Below are 18,567 nucleotides of genomic sequence, written 5' to 3'. Positions count from 1 at the left end.
TGAGCTTAAAAGTTTTGAACTTAGCATTTAAAAAAAAAAAAAAAAATTTTTTGTCTCTTGCCACTTAAAGGGAACTTTTCATTAGGTCTGCCCCATATGAGATACAGTCACCACCTTTCAGCGCTCATATACGGCAGACTAATATGCTGTGTATATGCCCCCAATCCAGCCTGTAACAAAACAAAACGCACTTTTATTATACTCTCGTGCGGGGCGGTCGGTCCGATGGGTGTAACTAGTCTTGGTCCGGCTCTTCCCATGTCCTCCTCCTTCTGTGCTTCGTATGGATAACATAGGGGGACGGCACCAAAGAAGGGAGGCCTCGAACCAAGACCAGTGACACCCATCAGACTCGATGCCCCTCAGGTCAGTATAATAAAGTGTTTTTTCTTTTGTTGCAGGTCGGATTGGGGACATATACACAGCATATTATATTAGAATGCTGTATGAGAGGGTTAAAAGGTGGTGGCTGTATCTCCTATGGGACAAACCTGGTGACGGGTTCCCTTTTAAAGCGGTTGTCCTATGTTCTGACAACCCTTCTTTTTGTAAATTCTTTATTTTTGGTGAAACATAGGAAAAATTACAAAAGTCAATTTTGCAATCATAGTATATAGTCAAATATAGTTGACTGACATGCATGAAAAATTGAGAGGAAGAAGGGGGGGGGGGAGTTGGGAGGAGATGGAAAAATTAGGTGGGGAAGGCTATTGGGAAGAATGAGGTGTATAGGACAACACTTCTTTATCCCTGTGTCCCCATTTTAAAATAACGCCTATAATTTTTTGCTGCTGCAGAGACTTTGCAACTTCTTCAAATAGCTGGTTGTACTGCTGATTATGGCATAATTTTGGAAGCACACTGCTTTTAGCTATGGTATTTTCTATTTCTTCTCTTACCTCCATCTTGTCATCAGCTATTATCAGTCCGTCAGTTACGGACAATGGTATCATTTGTGCCTGTCCAAAAATGGAGATGTGTATATTCTGTGTTCCACAGACTGACGTTTATTATGACGGCTTTCTATTCTTTTCGAGTTGTATAACAATCCTTGTCAATGAGCAGCTTAATGGTGGGTTGCTATTGATAGGTGGTGGTGTTGTGCGAGACACCTCCACTTGCACAGTAAAATCACATTACTATAGGCAACATAACAATGCGACATCCGATACATAGATTTTTCTTCCCTCCGTTACAGATTTTCATCATGTGTAGCATTTTATAATATACTGAACGAGCTGAATGACTACGCCGGACAGCGGGAAGTCGTGGCGGAGGAAATTGGACACAGAGTTTATGGCGAAATAATGAAGTATACCTATGAGCTGAAAGCTGAGCGAAAATCGGTATTTATTTTATTATAGCACTTTATATATTAATTTTATATTCTGAGACTGGTGTTAAACTGCTGGGTGTAGACTGGGTGGAGGTTTATTAGGAAAATATTAATAAAATCTGAGGTTGAGACTCTTCCCTGCGTTAAGTACATTTCACATTCCCATTATGTTCACCTGTGATGTATTTATATAATTTATAAAATAATTCCTTAGTGTTAACCCTTGCTTTAGCCGCATATAGGACTAGAAAATGCTTTCTGTAACTTTCCTATAGATTAACCGCCAATAAGTGACATTATTAGCGTCATGGTTTTCTTTCTTTCTGGAAAACAGCTACTTTTTTTTCATGGAGCATTGCCAACAAGACTCCTTGCAAAAGGGGTGAATTCAGCTCCGCCTCAATTCCACATTAGGATATCAGTAGAGGGGACCCAGGGACATAACATTTCTAGATATCTGGCATCTCGAGTGTGTGAGCGGTAGTTATTCCTCACTTGGCCTGATCGGAGTACACTTAACAGGAACCTGTCACCAGGTTTGTCCAATATGAGAAATGTCCACCGCCTTTCAGCCCTGATATACAGCATTCTATAGTGCTGCATTTCTGCCTCCAACCTCACCTAAAAGGGTAGAAAAAGAGCTTGTCCGGTCGGAGGGGTCGTGCTCTTCTTGGTCCGGTGCCTCCCTCCTTGCTTCATGTGGATGACGCGTCCCTATGTCTTTCACACAGTTTCCCCGGCACCATGCTCCTGCGCATGCATACTTCTCTGCCACTTTGAGGGCAGAACAAAGTACTGCAGTGTGAATGGTGCTGGCAAAGGTCAGAGTCCCAGTGCATGCACTTTTTAGATCTTTATCCTGCTCTAGTCGGGTCAGCTAAGTATGCCTGCGCAGGATCGCGATGTCGGGGAGACTGTGGATGACGTAGGGACACATCATCCTCGGCAAGCAAGCAGGAGGGCGGCATCGCAAGAAGGGAGGTGCCACACCAAGAAGAGTAACACCTCTTGGACTGGACCGCCTGCAGGTGAGTAAAATAAAAGCTCTGTTCCAGGTCGGGTTGGGGGAAGACATAAATCATTATAGAATGCGGTCTATCAGGCCTGAAAGCTGGTGGTCATATCTCATATGGGCCAAACATGGTGACAGGTTTCCATTAAGCCGGAAGGTGTCTGTAGATGTGATGTCATCGCCCTCTAGAAGTGGATGTAAATGGAGCCAGAGTACCCATTTAAAGAGTTCATGTCCCCAGGTGCAGACTCGCCAGTTTTTGCTTTTGTTTCATTCCCACAGCTCACTTGACTATTCTGTTTATCTTTTAAATCTTCAATATAATTCATGGTCCTATAGATATGGCCCTTTGTATTTAGTGCCCTTTTTTTGATTATTTTTTTTAACAAAGGGCTGTGCTCACGGGGTAATTATGCAGAGAAACCTAAAGACATGCCCCCAGGGATTCCTGTTCGCACTGCCCACTTGGTAAAGACAACGAAAATAAAGTCTAAATAAAAAAATGTATCTCTGGATCCTTATGGTGGATCGTTGGGGGGGAAAAATTGAGGTAAGCGGCTAGAGACAAATAAGAGCAATTACTGGCCACTCTTGATGTGGCGACAAGTTCTCTTTTAGGCCGGTTTCACATTTGCGTTAAAGGCCGCAGCGTCGGCCTGCGCGTGGCTGCCGCTAAGCCCCGCCCCCTGCTGCGCCTCCACTGGTAGCTCTGCCTCCGGGTGCATGATGCTTCATGCGTCCCCTATCTTTATCACTGAGGACGCAGGCCGTGTGCAGTATGCGTTTTGGCCGCGCCTGCATCCTTTTGACGGTGCGCCGACCAGCGCCAAACGCAACCTGTTGCAATTTGGTTGCGCTCGGCGCACCGTGAAAAGGACGCAGGCGCCGCCAAACGCATACTGCGCACGGCCTGCGTCCTCAGTGATAAAGATAGGGGACGCATGCAGCGTCATGCGTCCCCTGAGGCGGAGCTACCGGCGGGGCTTAGCGGCAGCCGTGCGCAGGCCGACGCTGCGGCCTCTAACGCAAATGTGAAACCGGCCTTAGTATAGCCAATTTCTCTGAAAGTTACTGATCCACCATTGACAAAAATATTGTATGACACCCCGAGAATGAAGGAGCCCATGGCAGCATGGTGGTACATGGTTTTTAGACAATACCTTGTTATTAACTCTTATGGGGTCATGGTGTTAATAGCTTCATACGCCAAAGGAAAAAGGGCTGAAAAATGTTCTAACATTGAGGCGAAAAACATGTGACTGTGCTATTTCACAATCTTCTTCTTAGTCAACAGTTTGGATGCAATTTTTTACATCACATAGTCCTGATGAAGGATCGTTCCTGCATTCTCACATCTTATTTTCCTTGCAGCATCTGCAAGAGGGCCGGCGAGCACAGCAGTACCTCGATATGTGTTTGAAACAAATGGACAGTGTAAGTTGTGCTTTTCTGTATTTTAGTCTCTTCCTAAGTATGGTATGTATGCAGTCTTCACTTCCAGGGATTTACATGAGATGTGGTAATAGCAATGTCCCTATAAGTGCACGTGGGTTTTCCGAATTGTGTCGTTACGTGTTGTGCAGTTCTACAGGACGTCCATGATGATACGGAATGGTCACACACAAGAATCTGTAGAGAACATGCAGATTTTGTAACAGTCTAAATAAGTCGTGAATTATGCAACAGTCTGGTGTTCACATCTCACAAAGTTATGTTCTGACCAATATCCTGTCGGCCACACTTGCATTACATAAATTGCAAAATAATAATCTATTTTACTATATTCCCTTTTGTTTTCTTCTATTACAATATCTGCAGAGTAAAAAGAAGTTTGAGAGGGAATGCAGAGAAGCAGAAAAGGCACAGCAGACATACGAGAGACTGGATAATGACACCAATGCCACAAAATCTGACGTAGAGAAGGTACAGGTTTCATTTTTAAAGCAAGTTACCCCCGCTGTATAGCTAGGTGTTTTTGTTTCTATCGTTTCCACCAGGGCTGTGGAGTCGAAGTCGGTGGTCATTTTGGTGGAGTTGGAGTTGGTATAAAATGGACCGACTCCGACTCCTAAAATATATAATAAATTGGGTACAGTAATTCAATGCAGGATGTGCTGAATATTTTTTCATAGGAGTTTGGGAAAGTTATGAAATGTCCTATAAATGGCTGTTCTATTCCTGATCTAAGGCTACATTCACACACAGCGTTTTTCCTGTGTTTTTTGAGGATACGTTTTTCAGCTGCAAAAGCTGATCATCTTTTTAAAAAACTGCATCACCTGAAAGGTTTTTGAGCTCATAGATAATGTTTTCAATAGCAAAAGCAGATTAGAAATCTGCTCTATCCATTTATCCATATCTGTCTATCCATATCGTATCTGTACCAAAAAGAATGAAAACCGGGTAGTACACCAATATATATTCTGTTCTATCTAAATATCTTGATTATTGGATCATAAAAATGATTAAATGTCTGAGGTTCACATTGTACTACAATAAATTTTTCACTTAAATATAAGCAATATGTGTGGGAGTCGGAGTCGGAGTCGTGGAGTCGGAGTCGGTGTAAGGGAAATTGAGGAGTCGGAGTCGCAGGTTTGGCTTACTGACTCCACAGCCCTGGTTTCCACTTAAGGGTATTTTTTAGCACATTAGACAAGCATAAGTATGAAGGCTATAATATCACTGGTGACGTCAGTGTATTCTGTGCTGTGGAAAGCTGGATTGTGCCCAAGCCTATGCTCCTCTCCCCAGGGGCAGCCTATTCTCTAGCCTCCTGGGGCTGCCTGTCCCCCTGCCTTCCAGGGGGGGCTGCCTGTCCCCCTGCCTTCCAGGGGGGGCTGCCTGTCCCCCTGCCTTCCAGGGGGGGCTGCCTGTCCCCCTGCCTTCCAGGGGGGGCTGCCTGTCCCCCTGCCTTCCAGGGGGGGCTGCCTGTCCCCCTGCCTTCCAGGGGGGGCTGCCTGTCCTCCTTTGTCCCGGGGGGAGGGGCTACCCGTCCCCTGCCCCCCCGACATTTACATCTTTGTCTTGAAAACTTAGGTGGGTTTTTTTTTTGCCTGCCAGCTTATATGCAGAGGATTTGTCTGTAGGACATGAACGGTTGTAATTTTCTGCTCAAATTAATTTTGGACTTCTTGCTGTTTTAAATGGACAGATCCCAATATCAGAGTTTCAGAAATTAGGATCTTGCTGCAGGGTTTTTTTTAATGTTTGATGGCTCCCTTAACACCAAACCTGAAAATTCAGGTTCAGTGGGAATGAAAATAATTTTTTATAACCATAGGGGTCCGAGAACCTGCGATATATATTGCTGTGTGCAGCTTCTCTGTAAAGTGCTGAGTCAGTAGTCCTTGTACCTGCAGGGGGAACTCTGTGGCCAGCAGACATTTTCTTTCCCTAATAAAGTTCTAGAACTCTACAGCAGTAACCCTGGAGAACTATTGGGCCTCCCGAAAATCTGCAGTGTTATTAAATATCAGCAAAGTATGAGAGATTTTACTCAATCTTGTCTACAGATTTTCCTGACAGTAATTTGAATTCCTATGTATGTGTGTGTGTGTGTGTGTGTATATATATATATATGTATATATATATATATATATATATATATCTCTATCTAGCTAATATATAAAGCTCTATGTGTGTGTGTGTATGTGTGTACGTCCGGGATTGGCATCCGCAACGTCGCAGCTACAGCCACAAAATTTTGCACAGTCACACGTCTGGACCCCGAGAGCGTCATAAGCTATGTTGTGAGGCGAAATTTTAACCCTGCGCGTTCCAATTCACCAAACAATTTTGCCCCTATCTACATAATGGGGAAAAAGTGAAAGGAAAGTGTTGGAGGCAAATTGACAGCTGCCAGATGTGAACAAGGGGGACTGAAAGAGAGCGATGGCGCCAAAGAGTATATACCGTACAGTTGCTAAGGTGGGGCCCTGACATGGGATACTCACCACACACGGGGAAATGAACACACACACAAAATGCGCCACACACTACTACGTGCTTCAACACATATACCACCCTCAGCACACATTTCACCATACATACACCAGCCTCACCACATAAAACTCGCCACGCTGTCCCAGAGCTGTTTAAAAGATGAAAAATGAGCTGTGATTGGTTGCTATCAGCAACAATTTTCTTTGTAGACAGTTGTGGTAACTGAGGCCTATTCTTATCATTTCTATGGTGTTATCGTCCTTCTGTAAAGGTGGAAATAACACAATTTATTACTGTGCCAACACAGACCACCCTCTGACACAGACTGCAGGGGGAGCCCAGTATCACACAGGAGAGGATTAGATACACGGCTCAGCAGTCAGTATCACACAGGATAGGATTAGATACACAGCTCAGCAGTCAGTATCACACAGGATAGGATTAGATACACGGCTCAGCAGTCAGTATCACACAGGAGAGGATTAGACACATGGCTCAGCAGTCAGTATCACACAGGATAGGATTAGATACGCAGCTCAGCACACAGTATCACACAGAATAGTATTAGATACACGACTCAGCAGTCAGTATCACACAGGATAGGATTAGATGCACGGTGTGTGTGTGTATATATATATATATCTCTTTTAGATGCATTTAGATCTATTATTTACTCATGTAAATATGTGAGCAATCAATGAATGAGCAGAACACCTGTTTGTTAGGTGATTGAATCTTTTGAGACAGTGTAAAAATCATTATTAGCTGCAGCACATCACATCTAAACAAATGATGTGCTGCCGTTAACATTTCACTGCTTTACACTGATCAGGGGCAAACACCCCGAAACACATGTCTGCAATTGGAGTATGTGCTTTGTTGTCTTATCCTGAGTCATATGGCAAGACTTTTTAAAGGGTTGATATTGACTTTTAGGATTCTGCATCCCAATAGGTGGTTCAAGTCCTCTTCCTCTGTGAAGCAGCGATTTACATACAACCATTCTGTCTGCATACAGTATCAGCAGTTGTTTGACTCCCCATCAGTACTCACAGCTTGTTTAAATGAGCATCGATCAACTTTCATATAGTCGATCGTTGCTTCTCTGAAAAGACCTTTAGACTTTTTACAGAAGGCTTTTCAGCAGCCTCATTATCGTCAGACGGGATGTGATGTTACAGCTCACCTGCGCCCACTCCCTTCACAGTGAGATTTTCAGTAGCAGCATGCTCAGAAGGCTTCTATAACTAGTACAGCGGACCTCTGTATTCTACTAACAGTACATGATGGGGGGGAGGGGGGCAGCTTATTCATGGTGATGGATCCACCTTTATTTCCAGCTTGCGTTTTAGGTTTTTGTCCCTTTTTTTTTACAGGCAAAACAGCAGCTGAACCTGCGCACCCACATGGCAGACGAAAGCAAAAACGAATACGCCGCGCAACTACAGAATTACAACCAGGAACAACACAAACATTTCTACATCGTGATCCCACAGGTTTACAAGGTGAGCGACGCCTGTTTGTCCTCGGATCATCTGTGATAAATGTTTTATTTGCGCCCCTGTTTGTTTAATAGTTACTGGGCTATGTGTATTTTTTATGATGACAGAAGGCATTGGTGGAAGCTTTGGGTGTCTCAGATTAGGAGTATAAATATCACAGAAGAAATGCAATCATCTAAGATGAACGGGACAAAATGTCAGACTTTTTTCACTTTAAAATATGGAATGCGGCTTGTTCTCCTGCCCCAGATTCGAGGAGGCTCCAGACTTCCTCTGTGTTGCCGGTCGTTAGAAGATGTTTTTGAACAATGACTTTCCTTTATAGGTTTCCTGTTTATTTTACTGTGGATACCTAATAACTGCGCCCAAGTCACTATTTGGTCACGCTTGATGTGCTAAAACAAAGCACGTTAGACTGTTGGACGAACAGGTTGATATCAATTGCGTCCATCGATTACTGCCGATCCCTTGGTTTCCCAACAGTAGGGCGCCCTGTGATCCGATTCTTTTTAGTGACCCTTGCGAAAACACTTCTTAGCTTTTATGTTCTTTGCTTATGTTGTGTTCTGTAAACCGTCCTTGTTTTGTTAGAAGAGGGCCCTGAAAATGATCTAATTACAGGCTGCCCCCCTTTCCGATTTCGTAGCGATAAGCTGAAATCTATTTGAGGAATCGGGCAGCAGCTGTTAGTTTTCACTGCAGCGCCTCCACAGGAGAAATAAAGAATTACCTTGTGTAGTGTGTGGTCTATTAGAAGCTCTAGCAGGGACCATGGTGTTGCATTCATTAGGACTTCTTCCTGTGGCACAGATGTGCAGGAAGCTGACTCTTATTTAACTGGCTTCTGGGATAAAATAATCCATCTTCAGTGATAGGTAAAAAAAAAAAAGCTGCCGATACTCGCAGAAATCTGGTTATATGATGCCCATTTCTGGCCAGTGCTGTTCCCGACTGTGTGGCACTGATCTTCTCTGATTTAAACGTCTAAATAATTTTAATATATTGCTGCTCACTTGTACGGGCAAGATATTTATAGAGACATGTGAAGTCATAGTTTGTCCCAGACATGTCCATACATAGTAACTGGCATTTTTCTTGGGTTTTCAAGGAAGTATGATAAGTATACTGCGCTCATTGTATCAAGAAGGAAATGTACAGCAGGGGTTATAGTCCTCCAGCAGAGGTAGCGATAAAAAAAGAAAGCATGAGGGTTCAGCTACCATAAAGGGGTTATCTACGAATTTAAAATTGATAGCATATCTGTAAGATTGGCACGGGTATGCCTTCCTCATCCACACCAATCAGCTATTTAAAGGTGCCCTGCGTCTCTGTCCGGTGGTGCCCTGCGTCTGTCCGGTGGTGCCCTGCGTCTGTCCGGTGGTGCTCCTTTCTTTTTGTTTACCAGACTCCCGAGAAATCCTTTTTTTGGTGTCTGGCCATAATTTTCAAAGCTGTAGAAAATTGTAATATCTGGCAAGGCCACTAGTAATGGTGTGGATCTGTGCTTGGTTAATAGTAGGGTTGTGAAAGTGCTGTGGCCCCCTCACATGGCTAAATCGTAAGGGGCATGGAGAGTCAGACCCTCAGTGATCTAGTATTGATGGCCAATACTAAGGAGATGGGATGAATTTTATTGTCCTGTTTAGCCCCTTCAGTTTTGAATGTTTTAAGTCTGCAAAACTTCAACAGGTTAACGTTTTGCACAAAGATAAAAAGAGCACCCTCTGCAAAATACCAAATTGAAATCTTTTATGTTCACATATTTGCTGATGTACAGTCATGTCCGAAAGTGTTGGCAGTGGCACCCTTGAAATTGTCCCAGAAAATGAAGTATATCTTCCAGAAAATTATTGCAATTACACGTTTTGTTTTACACATGTTTATTTCCACAGGAAAAAAAGGCAAATTGTACATCATTTCACACACAACCCCCAAAATGGTCCGTACAAAATTGTTGGCACGTTTTCAAAGTTGTGTTTAGACAACTTTTGTTCAAGCATGTGATGCTCGTTCAAACTCACCTGTGGCAAGTAACGGGGTTGGCCAATATGAAAATTAAACCTGAAACCAGATTAAAAGGGAGACATTGGATCAATCTTTGTATTGTCTGTATGCTCCACTCTAAGCAAGGGCAACAGAAAAAGAGAACTGTCTAAGTACTTGAAAACTAAATGTGTTACAAAAAAATACCAACAAACTCAAGGTTACAAGTCCATCTCCAGAGATCTTGATGTTCCTTTTTCCATGGGGCGCAACATAATCGAAAATGTACAACCCATGGCACCGTAGCAGAGAAAAATTGATACAAGGTTGCTTTGCAGGATAGTCCGATTGGTGGATAAGAATACCCAATCAAGTTCCAAAGAAATTCCTGTTGGCTCAGGGTGCATCAGTGTCAGCGCGAACTGTCTGTCTACATTTGAATAAAAGGAAACACTATGGCAGGAAACACAGGAGGACCCCACTGCTGACACGGATGCTACATACAATGCTACAAAATAAACCAAAATCCTTTTGGGAAAGCCTCTTGTGGAAAGATGAACTAAGATAAAACTTTTTGGTAAAGCACATCATTCTTCAGTTTACCTAAAACGGAATGAGGCCTACATAGATAAGAACACTTTACCTACAGTCAAATATGGTGGAGGTTCAAAGATATTTTGGGATTGTTTTGCTGCCTTTGGAACTGGTTGTCAAGATTTTGGGTCGAAATGAGTTGCCCAGTGTCAGAAAGCAGGGTTTGCATCCTAGGCTATGGGTCTGCAAAGCATTGGAGAGTTCTGAAGTGGCCAGCAGAGTCTGGAACTAAATCCCATCGAACACCTATGGAGAGATCTTAAAATTGCTGTTGGCAGAAGGCGCCTTCAATGATTGTATAACAATAATTTTCTGGGAAAATACTTTTTTATGCAACAATTTCAAGGGTGCCAACACTGTGACTGACCACCATGACTGTGTGTACCCATAATTGCCCCCACCCCCCCCTCCCTTTTTTTTTGCTTAAATGGACATCTTAAAATATTTGTTGGGAGTTATGTAATTACGAGGAGAGGACTAGTAAGTCTCCTGTAACCGGTTCCATTCCTCCTTTCGTAAAGTCATCTAGAGGTATGCCGTAGAGCTACCGACATTGAGGAATCTATATTACAGTACATGTTATATCAATGGTTTTAACTTGTACCCCCTTTTAATATTTGATTTGCCTTTTATTCCCTTTTTACAGCACCTTCAGGAAATGGATGAGAGGAGGACTACGAAGCTGAGCGAGTGCTATAAAGGTTTTGCTGATGCAGAGCGAAAAGTTATCCCAATTATCTCAAAATGCTTAGAAGGAATGGTGCAGGCAGCCAAGTCTGTGGACGAGCGTAGGGTGAGGATAGCATTTATTTTTCCTTTATGGTTTTTGGTTTAAACAGTCCTCAGTTCTTGCTGTCTGAGCATTTAATCACTTTGAGTAGTATTCACGTGGTTATGCACTCGTCATTCTCCTACTTTAAAGGGAATTTGTCACCAGTTTTGAGCTCACCCATTTGGAAGCAGCATATTGTAGGGGCAGAGACCCTGATTCCAATGATGTATCGCTAATTGCACTGCTTGCTGCAGGATAAAATCAGTTTAATCTGCTGTATGTCTAGCAGTTCTCTGAATGCTGAGCTCTGTATATTCCCACCCACACCACTGGTTTGCAGCTTTCTGCCTATGCAAAGTGTACACAGAAAGTTGCCAGTCAGTGGGGTAGAGGGGGTTATACAGAGCTCATGAATATGGAGGACTTCCTGGCAGCAGGTTTTCTAGTCCTTTAGAGATAATCTCTTACAAAACAATGATTTCCAGGATGTCCTATCCTGACAGCACCATGGGGGTTGTCCTTTCATCCTTACAGGGACAGGAAATGCACGAGAGGTTAAAGGTCCCCTCCCACCTCCACACCCCAGTGTTTTTCCTGTCCCTGTAAGGACAGGCACGAGAGTGCCGCAGAAGGGCGGCATCCAGAGAAGCTTACCGGGAAGAGCGGGGTCCAAACGCTAGATCCTCCAGCCGGATGGCCCGGGGCGGCACCCCTCTAAGGGGGGGTTCTCCGCCAGGTGTCCCGTGGAGCGCTGCTCCGGGACTCAGAGCCGCTTCCCCTCAGCGGGGCTCTCGGCTCCCGCTGCATCAGCCAGAGACTCGGGAGGTGTCGGCGGCCACGTCACTTCCGGGCGCCTGATGACAACTTCCGGCGGCGCCATGACAGGCGCATCAGCACGAGACGCGGCAGACAGACGGCTCAGCATCAGAGACAAGGTAAGATAAAACCGGGGAGGGGGGCGACCAGGACAACACGGACGAGCTTCTCAGCGCCGTGAGAAGCACCATGCAGATCGAGGAGGCCCCAAAGACCAGATCCATCCAGGACGAAATGTTCGGAGGCCTGAGAGCAAGGATCCGTCAGGTCTTTCCAGTTAACGACCATATCCATTCGATGATTCTGGAGGAATGGGAGGACGCCGAGAAACGACTAGTCATACCTCGAGACCTTAAACTTAGACTACCGTTTAGCCAGGAGGACATCAACACTTGGGATGAGGTGCCTAAAATCGACACCCCAGTGGCCAGGGTGTCAAAGAAGACTTCATTTCCCTTCGAAGATTCCTCCAGCCTCAAAGAACCCATGGACAAGAAGGCCGATGTGCTCCTGAAAAGGGCTTGGGAGGCCTCTGCGGCGGATATGAAGACAAACCTAGCCGCATCGGTCGCCAGGTCCATGCACCTATGGATCGACCACCTAGAACAACAACTAAAAGATAAGACCCCTAGAGGCGATAGCTTAGAAGGCCTTCCCTTGTTAAAAATCGCAACCGGATTCTTGGCGGACGCCTCTGCCGAATCCGTACGGTTCGCGGCCAGGAATAATTCATTGTCCAATGCGGCTCAGCGAGCCATTTGGATGAAGACCTGGTCAGGGGACTATCAGTCTAAAAATAAGTTGTGTGCCATACCCTTCTCAGGTGGGAAGGTATTTGGGCCAGCCTTAGATAAAATCCTGGAGAATCCCTCGGATGACAAAAAAGGTCTTCCAGAGGAAAAACCAAAAAAATAATTTCCCTTTCAGAGACCCCGATCCATCCAGAGACAGGAATATAGAGGAAAGGGAAAATCTCCTCGCTGGGATTACACAAAAAGGGGGAAAAGTAGGGCTCCCGCGTCTCGCTCCAGACAAAGCTCCGGGAGCAGGAGACAATGACGCCATACCTGTAGGGGGTCGCCGCAGACACTTCGCGGGGGAATGGGAGCTCATCTCGCAAAACCGGTGGATACTCAATACGATCTCCCAGGGCTATACCCTCGAATTCACAGAACCCCCCCCAGCACGGTTCGTCGTAACAAATCCTCGGTCCAGGACCCTTATAGATCCTATTTGGGCAGACATAAAAGACCTGCTAAAATCAGGGGTAGTAGTTGCGGTCCCAGAAAAGGAAAGAGGGCAGGGCCACTATTCAACTCTCTTCACCGTAAAAAAACCATAGGGGGAGAGTCGCACCATCATAAACCTAAAGCCACTAAATCAGTGGATCCGATACAAGAGATTCCGAATGGAATCTCTAAAGACCACCACCCCGCTGATAGACCGGAACGCCGCTATGTGTACAATAGATCTAAAAAGGGCGTTTTACCACGTTCCCATCCACCCTCACTCTCAGAAGTTCCTGCGCTTTGCACTAAAAAAAAGGAAGCAAGGTACTACCACTTTCAGTTTCAGGCTCTTCCCTTCGGCTTGGCTTCAGCACCTCGAGTATTTACGAAGCTGGTCGCCAAGATGGTGGCACACTTGAGGCAGAACGACATAATCATCGTGCCATACCTAGACTACTTCCTGGTAATATCCCAGTCAACGGAGGAGTTAAAGCAGCAACCAGTCTCGGTAATAACCACACTCGAAAGCCTAGGTTGGATCCTGAACAGCAGAAGTTGGACCTGCAGCCCAGTACCCAGAAGAAATTCCTGGGAGTCATATTGGATTCCAGGAAAATAATCTCGCTTCTACCGGAGGAGAAAAAGAAACCCATCAGGGACAAGGTTCGTCAGCTATGGCGGGATCAGATATTCATCAGGACTGCTATGAAGATCCTGGGTACCCTGACCGCATGTATACCCTGTGTAAGGTGGTGCCAGGCCCACACAAGAGGCATACAAAGGGAGATCCTAACAAAATGGGACAGACGGCAGTCCTCCCTGGACAAGAAGATTCGGCCGTCCCCAGCCTTGAAAGCATCGCTAAAATGGTGGATCAGTCACAGAAATATCAGCCAGGGGGTGCCTTGGATCCTATCACCATCCGTAACGATCATCACGGACGGACGCCAGCAGAGAAGGATGGGGAGCCCATCTGGAAGGAAGGTGCCTGCAGGGAACATGGCCTGTGAATGTCAGCGCGCAGTCCTCAAATTACAGAGAGCTTCGAGCAGTGTGGGAGACGCTAAAACGAAGCAGCGCAGAGCTACAGGATCAACACATAAAGATAATGTCAGACAACATGACTACAGTAGCCTTCTTACGGCATCAGGGGGGCCCAAGACACAGGAAACTGCAGGACCTAGCAGCCCGCATCCTCACCTGGGCAGAAAACAATGTTCGCTCCTTGTCAGCAGTACACCTAGAAGGCTCCCGAAACAGCATAGCCGACTATCTAAGCAGACAGGAAGTCCGAGCCACCGAGTGGGCACTAAAGGAAGGGCGCCAAACTAAGGAGTTTATACTCCCTCAACCCAGCAGACCATCCAGAAGGAGTCGACGCCCTAAGCCAGAGTTGGCGAACGGAACTGCTGTACGGTTTTCCCCCTATCGCTATGATTCCGAGAGTCTTCAGGAAGATCCAGGAAGACCGGGCATGGGTGATGCTAATCATACCATTCTGGCCCAAGCGAAGTTGGTTACTTCTCCTGAAGAAAATGGCTCTGGAGGGACCACTCCACTTGCCAATGGCAGAGGATCTCCTGTCCCAGGGCCCAGTTCTGCCCCCACATCCGGAGAACCTTCAGTTGGCAGCATGGATCCTGAGAGGGACATCTTAAAATCCAGTGGCCTCTCCGACCAGGTGATCGCAACGTTGCAAGCTAGCTGTAAACCCGTTAAGAGGACTATATATCGGAAAATTTGGTGGAAGTTCTGCTCAGAAAGTGGTAGTACCCCCATAGACTCCGTCTCGCCCGAATATCCCTCAGATCCTTGACTTCCTGCAGGCAGGATTTAGTAAGGGCCTAACTCCAAGCATGTTAAAAGTCCAGATAGTAGCTCTAAGTACTTTCTTTAATGTCTCCTTAGCCTCTCATCCATGGATAGCGCGGTTCACAAAAGCCATCCAGAGATTAAGACCCACATTAAGGAAAACAGTTCCCCCGTGCGTCCTAAATCTGGTACTTACTTACGAGCCAATATCCGAAATAGACATCACATGGCTCACAAAAAAAACGTCTTTCTGGTAGCCGTCACCTCAGCCAAGCGGCTGGGAGAAATCAGGGCCCTGTCATTCCAGAATCCCTACATACAGATCTTTGAGGACCGCATAATACTGAGACTAAACCCAGGTTTCCTCCCTAAGGTAGTATCTCCCCAGAACTTAAACCAGGAGATAATCCTACCCTCATTCTGCCCATCTCAGAAAAATGATAAAGAAAAACACTTTCACTCATTGGACGTCAGACGAGCAGTCACACACTACCTAGAGGTCACGCAAGAGTGACGACAGGACACAAAATTGTTTGTCCAGTACGGGGGTAAAAATAGGGGTAGAGGCGCATCTACACACACCCTAGCAAGATGGATAACATCAGTCATCGCCTCTGTGTACGAAGCAAAGGGGTTACCTATATCAGAGGGGCTTAGAGCTCATTCCACCAGGGCAATGACAACATCATGGGCAGAGAGGGCGGGGGACTCAGTAGAGCAGATATGCAGGGCCGCCACCTGGTCTACGCTAAACACTTTCTGTAGACATTACAAATTGGACACGTTAACAGCCAGTCAGACGACCTTTGGTCGTAAGGTGTTACAAGCTGTAGTCCCACCCTAAGCGAATTCCTACTTTGGTATTCCCTATGGTGCTGTCAGGATAGGACGTACTGGAAAGCGGAGATTAAACCTACCGGTAATGTTATTTCCAGGAGTCCATCCTGACAGCACTGGTAGCTCCCTCCTGATTTGTATTTGTGTTACTATGCTTGTACTAAAATCTCAATAAATATTAATTGCATTCATACTAGTGTGGTACTTGGAAAAATCACTGGGGTGTGGAGGTGGGAGGGGACCTTTAACCTCTCGTGCATTTGCTGTCCCTGTAAGGATGAAAGGACAACCCCATGGTGCTGTCAGGATGGACTCCTGGAAATAACATTACCGGTAGGTCTAATCTCCGTTTTTTATCAAAACTACAGCAAGCAGTACAATGAGTGACACAATGCTGGAAGCAGGGTCTCTGTTACTACATTATGTTGCTCTCAGATAAAGTGAAAGATTCCCTTTAAACACTGTCACATACAGTGGGGAAAAAAAGTATTTAGTCAGTCAGCAATAGTGCAAGTTCCACCACTTAAAAAGATGAGAGGTGTCTGTAATTTACATCATAGGTAGACCTCAACTATGGGAGACAAACTGAGAAAAAAAAATCCAGAAAATCACATTGTCTGTTTTTTTTTCATTTTATTTGCATATTATGGTGGAAAATAAGTATTTGGTCAGAAACAAAATTTCATCTCAATACTTTGTGATATATCCTTTGTTGGCAATGACAGAGGTCAAACGTTTTCTGTAAGTCTTCACAAGGTTGCCACACACTGTTGTTGGTATGTTGGCCCATTCCTCCATGCAGATCTCCTCTAGAGCAGTGATGTTTTTGGCTTTTCGCTTGGCAACACGGACTTTCAACTCCCTCCAAAGGTTTTCTATAGGGTTGAGATCTGGAGACTGGCTAGGCCACTCCAGGACCTTGAAATGCTTCTTACGAAGCCACTCCTTCGTTGCCCTGGCGGTGTGCTTTGGATCATTGTCATGTTGAAAGACCCAGCCACGTTTCATCTTCAATGCCCTTGCTGATGGAAGGAGGTTTGCACTCAAAATCTCACGATACATGGCCCCATTCATTCTTTCATGTACCCGGATCAGTCGTCCTGGCCCCTTTGCAGAGAAACAGCCCCAAAGCATGATGTTTCCACCACCATGCTTTACAGTAGGTATGGTGTTTGATGGATGCAACTCAGTATTCTTTTTCCTCCAAACACGACAAGTTGTGTTTCTACCAAACAGTTCCAGTTTGGTTTCATCAGACCATAGGACATTCTCCCAAAACTCCTCTGGATCATCCAAATGCTCTCTAGCAAACTTCAGACGGGCCCGGACATGTACAGGCTTAAGCAGTGGGACACGTCTGGCACTGCAGGATCTGAGTCCATGGTGGCGTAGTGTGTTACTTATGGTAGGCCTTGTTACATTGGTCCCAGCTCTCTGCAGTTCATTCACTAGGTCCCCCCGCGTGGTTCTGGGATTTTTGCTCACCGTTCTTGTGATCATTCTGACCCCACGGGGTGGGATTTTGCGTGGAGCACCAGATCGAGGGAGATTATCAGTGGTCTTGTATGTCTTCCATTTTCTAATTATTGCTCACACAGTTGATTTCTTCACTCCAAGCTGGTTGGCTATTGCAGATTCAGTCTTCCCAGCCTGGTGCAGGGCTACAATTTTGTTTCTGGTGTCCTTTGACAGCTCTTTGGTCTTCACCATAGTGGAGTTTGGAGTCAGACTGTTTGAGGGTGTGCACAGGTGTCTTTTTATACTGATAACAAGTTTAAACAGGTGCCATTACTACAGGTAATGAGTGGAGGAAAGAGGAGACTCTTAAAGAAGAAGTTACAGGTCTGTGAGAGCCAGAAATCTTGATTGCTTGTTTCTGACCAAATACTTATTTTCCACCATAATATGCAAATAAAATGAAAAACAAACAGACAATGTGATTTTCTGGATTTTTTTTTTCTCAGTTTGTCTCCCATAGTTGAGGTCTACCTATGATGTAAATTACAGACGCCTCTCATCTTTTTAAGTGGTGGAACTTGCACTATTGCTGACTGACTAAATACTTTTTTTTCCCCACTGTAGATATGATTAAATTGTTGTTGCTCTAGTTCTGATTTGTGTGTGTAATGTGTATACTGTGTGTGTGTAATGTGTGTATACTGTGTGTGTGATATCTATATAGTGTGTATAATATGTATATACTGTGTGTGTATTCTGTGTGTGTGATGTCTATATAGTGTGTGTAATATGTATATACTGTGTGTGTATTCTGTGTGTGTGATGTCTATATAGTGTGTGTAATATGTATGTATATACTGTGTGTGTGTGTGTGTATATATACTGTGTGTGTGCAATGTGTATTTTAAGTCGGCTGTAGCACCGTATGCAGTGACCCACAAAATTAAAACACAAAAGTCTCTAATGTATTTTCTCGAGGCATTAAAAGTCCAATCCACACAAGTGCATATAACTTCAGTGCATATAACTAGTATCCATTTCACCATTTGCAGAATATATATTATACGGCAACGTTCATTTTACAGACCCTAAACTTGCCAGTCTTCCTATGACTAGTTCCCATGGGTATCTATGCTCCGTATCCAAGACTGTATTCACACAGCATTACATGTTGCAGGCACTACACACGCTAGTCCTCTGACTAGTTCCCGTGGGTGTCTTGCACCGCTGCATCACATTCTCTTTACTTACACAGCCGTACACAGTCCAGG

The 18,567-nt window shown here is 45.0% G+C and overlaps 1 protein-coding gene across 4 annotated transcripts in view; it reads left to right on the top strand.

The window, feature by feature from the left end:
- Positions 1 to 18,567, top strand: part of FNBP1L (formin binding protein 1 like) — a 159,831-nt gene that overhangs the window by 112,137 nt on the left and 29,127 nt on the right. For all 4 annotated transcript variants that reach the window (XM_073571423.1, XM_073571424.1, XM_073571422.1 and 1 more), the window contains exons 4-8: positions 1,199 to 1,346; positions 3,720 to 3,782; positions 4,167 to 4,271; positions 7,670 to 7,798; positions 11,019 to 11,165. In XM_073571423.1, the coding sequence (XP_073427524.1) occupies positions 1,199 to 1,346; positions 3,720 to 3,782; positions 4,167 to 4,271; positions 7,670 to 7,798; positions 11,019 to 11,165 (592 nt within the window). The remainder of the gene's footprint in view (positions 1 to 1,198; positions 1,347 to 3,719; positions 3,783 to 4,166; positions 4,272 to 7,669; positions 7,799 to 11,018; positions 11,166 to 18,567) is intronic.

This window comes from Dendrobates tinctorius, unplaced genomic scaffold (assembly GCF_039654945.1).
Source record: "Dendrobates tinctorius isolate UK_male_01 unplaced genomic scaffold, ASM3965494v1 ptg000029l, whole genome shotgun sequence".
Lineage (NCBI taxonomy): Eukaryota > Metazoa > Chordata > Amphibia > Anura > Dendrobatidae > Dendrobates > Dendrobates tinctorius.
The sequence above is the reverse complement of the archived record's forward strand: the minus strand, read 5'-3'. Positions and strand labels throughout refer to the sequence as shown.